This window comes from Oncorhynchus keta, chromosome 2 (assembly GCF_023373465.1).
Source record: "Oncorhynchus keta strain PuntledgeMale-10-30-2019 chromosome 2, Oket_V2, whole genome shotgun sequence".
Lineage (NCBI taxonomy): Eukaryota > Metazoa > Chordata > Actinopteri > Salmoniformes > Salmonidae > Oncorhynchus > Oncorhynchus keta.
The window spans coordinates 18,408,721-18,412,356 of record NC_068422.1 but is presented as its reverse complement, the minus strand read 5'-3'; the positions used below and the strand labels follow the sequence as shown (position 1 = coordinate 18,412,356).

At 44.3% G+C, this 3,636-nt stretch overlaps 1 protein-coding gene across 1 annotated transcript; it reads right to left on the bottom strand.

The window, feature by feature from the left end:
- Positions 1 to 341: 341 nt before the first annotated feature.
- On the bottom strand, positions 342 to 3,127 carry LOC118397267 (zinc finger protein 503-like). Its single transcript, XM_035791871.2, has 2 exons — positions 2,596 to 3,127; positions 342 to 1,953 (listed from the first exon to the last, which is right to left on the bottom strand). Exons 1-2 carry the CDS (start codon positions 2,845 to 2,847, stop codon positions 511 to 513), a joined length of 1,695 nt encoding a protein of 564 aa, XP_035647764.1. The 5' UTR covers positions 2,848 to 3,127; the 3' UTR covers positions 342 to 510.
- Positions 3,128 to 3,636: the final 509 nt, after the last annotated feature.

The window sequence follows — 3,636 nt, the reverse complement described above, 5'->3', positions numbered from 1 at the left end:
AGCTTGTCGAATTAATAATTAAATGTATGAAGAAATATGAGAAAGCCCAATTTGCCATCAAAATTAACTAAACATGTAATTCTAAGGTTTAGGCCAAAGTTGAAAAGTTATGTGCGGTAGCCGGTAGACCTACATAGGCCTCCAGACTCCAAAATAGGCTACGGCTTTCCAATGAAAAATAGAACGAATAGGCCTTTTGTATGTAGGAAACATAAAACTCTCACAATGAGCATTTTAAAAACGACATACACACTGCCTTGTAATTTCAATGTAACATCTAAAATGGCACGATCCAATATAGCCTATATATTAATTGTAAAAAAGAATGCACCTTGAGCCTCTTACAAATTATATTATAATTATTTTTATTTTTGTCACGCTTGGAGCTATCGCAAATAAATACACTGAGCCCACGGATCCCGTCCTGCATGAAATACAACCAATATAAAAGTCATTTAGGCCTAAAATCTCCTTATAAATGTATAGTTATTATGTGTCTGTCTGTATCTTCTACTGGTATCCTAACGCCGATGCGGTGGTGAGTCTCTGTCCATACAAGGCATAGGGAGAATAATATGGACCTGTGGCAGCGGGCATCTGAACCGACGCGCCGGGGGGCAGTGGGCTCTTTGAATAGGGGTGATAGCGCGTGCTCAATCCCAGAGGGTGATGTGGGCTCCTGAGGGTGAGCGTTCCAGGGCTGCCCGGGGCCGCATTTGGAGGCATGTGCATATGGCAAGCCATGGCGGCCGCGGCGGCGTTGGCTAGCGATGATGAACCCGGGTATCCTGATATCAACTTCTCCGTCCCCGCAAAAGCAGTGTGAGTCCTTAGGTGATTGAGGAGCTCTTCTGAGCAAGAAAACCGTTTGTCGCAAGGTCCGTTAGCCGATACCCAATTACATACGTGTGGCAGAGGGTCATTTGGGAGCATAAAGCCATAGGGGTATAACGGGTGTCCAGCAAAGGATGGCGGCGAGGAATGCACGCTGTGCAAAGGGTGAGTTGGGTACATGAGAGGGTATCCTGACTTCAGAGCCGAGGACTCATGGCACTGCGAGGCACTGGAAGCACCGGATAAGTGGCTTGCGCAGTGGTAACTCAGGCAGTACGGGTCTCTACACAGGCTAGCAGACATTAGGGACGGAGGAGAAGCCCTGGACAAGGGGCTCCCAGCCTTATTACACTGAAGTTGGCTGGCAGCGGCAAACTGAGCACTAAGTAGCTGACTGCTAGACTTCGTCGGGTCTAAAGTCATTCCGTGAGGGAGAAAGTGTTGGGGATAGGCTGCGTATGCACCTGCTAAACTTCCAGGGTAGGACATGCCAGCAGGCGGTAGAGGGAAAACAGTGTGCCCAGGTTTATAGGGGGAGACTGGCGCTACGAGTCCTCCTGAACCCAGAAGTTGAACAGATGATGCAGAGGAGACAGATGTGAGTGAGTCTGATGTGATAACCTTTGATCCAGAGGTGGTCTCCTGGTGTTGGTTAGCCTCACCGTTAATCCCAGATATCCGGCTGTGACTACCACTGCCGCTTCCCTCCATTGTACTGTTTTTATTGCTATCAGATTCCTTATTCTTTTCCTCCTTGTCTCCCTGCTTACCCTCAGATGGCAGCGGAGACACAGAGTGGCAGGAACTGGGGCTGCCTGTCCTGGGGGTAAACGGCTGGCAGGTGGCGCTCGGCACTCGGAAACTAGCTTTATCTCCACTCAGACTACCACTGCTGGACGAGGAGTCCTTGTTCTTCTCTGATGATTTGGAGTAGGGTTTGAAGCTAGATTTGTCTTCATTTCCAATGTCACTCATTTTTAGTGGTCCGGATTTGGTCTCTTTGTCACTAGATCCATTTGAGGTTACAGATGAGAGTTTGGAAGAGGACGGAGGGTCTGGTTTGCCGATTTGTGAACAGGTCTGTGCCAAGAGAGCCAACGGACTTTTCTTGGCATCCAGCTGCAAAATAAGATAAAATAATATTTATTATTCAAGTTCACTGTATTTATTTTTCATGGGGTGTTTCAAAACCAAGCAATATGTTCCTGTTTATACAGTGTATTATGTGCCCTTGGAGAACTCTGTTAATTACGCACGAGTTTAACGCATTGCGTATAAGGTTATTATAGCCATATATCTGCACAGTCTTAGAAAAATAGGTTCTGGATAGAACCAGTACGGGTTCTATGATTGCTTCATATATGGCACCCCATAAGGTTCTATATAGAACCGACATTTGTTCCATATAGAACCCTATATGGAACCCAAGGGTTTTATATGGAACCGATTTTGGTTCAGCGAAGAAGAACCCCTTGGGTTCTGATCAAAGGGTTAGAATCTTTAGGGGTGCCAAATATGAAGCAATCAAAATAACGCTCTTGGATTCTATCCAGAACCTTTTTTTCTAGGAATGAATTTCAATTTACAATAACTATATGATAATACACGTACAACTCAAATTGCCTAATAGTACCGATATTTTTAAATCTGAAAACATAGACAGAAAAACATTCACTCAAAAGTAATAACTGACCAAAATCACACTTTTGCAATCCCTATTTTATCCCGTCCCCTGTAGCCTGTGGCCAGCGTAGTGCTTACCTCGATGGGACTGATAGGAGTTGATGGCAAAGGTTGAAGGTACTCCGGGTGCAAAAGGTGTCCTCCCCGTGCTGTAAGCATTTTCAAAATCTTTATGGGTATACGATTAGCCTGCCGTAAAGGGTTTGAGGGAGAGACGAGGTGAAGAAATGGATAGTTTATTCTCGGTGCGCCCTTCTCCCCCGAATAACTGTTCTCCCACACCGGAATCGCGATACTACTCAGGACAGAAAATGCGGGCGATGTGATCATGACCCAATTCTCATTGAGATGGAAGAAACACAGCCTACATTTGTTCTTTAGGAATACAAATCTAATCAAAGTAAAATGTCATTCTATAGCACCACAGTTCGTAATAAAACCAATAAATAGATGCACTTTTATAATCCTTATTAGAGGCGGAGAAGATCAGAACATATCCCATTCATATCGCAGCAGGAGTGAATGTGTGGCTCGGATGCTTCCTCTCCTCAGTGTCGCTGTGTGTGAGTGTGGCAGTGGAAGTAGCACGTCTGTGCGCTTGCTCTCTCTACGTCGGAAGTAGCCTATGCTCTCCCCCCTTCATCAGCATCTGAATTAGTCTCGAGATTAAAGCCTTTGCCGCCTTCCAATCAAATGAGCCCCTGAAGTGATTGGAGGGTCAATGGAATGTGACGTCACCTCAAATAGGTTTACTGTATTATTTTGCCAACTCGATGGGGCTTATTTTATTGTTGTTTTTATTTGCGCGTTCGCACATTTACATGTAGGGAGTGTATGGGAGGGCTATTATGGGTGGGATAGACTGTTTTCAAAGGATATCCTAGGAATGACTTAAACCATGGACATATGAGTCTGTACGTTTTATGGCAAGTTGTGTTGTAAACATGTTATGCATGTAGAATAGATGTAATGTTAATATATGTCATATTATTTTAGACAAAACTCTATCAGAATTTGCACTAATGTAATTTGATTGTCCTAAAACACATAGTCCATCTAGGTTATAGGATTTGCCAACACATAGTTATGCTTATAAAACGTTGAAGATAAATGCTTGGG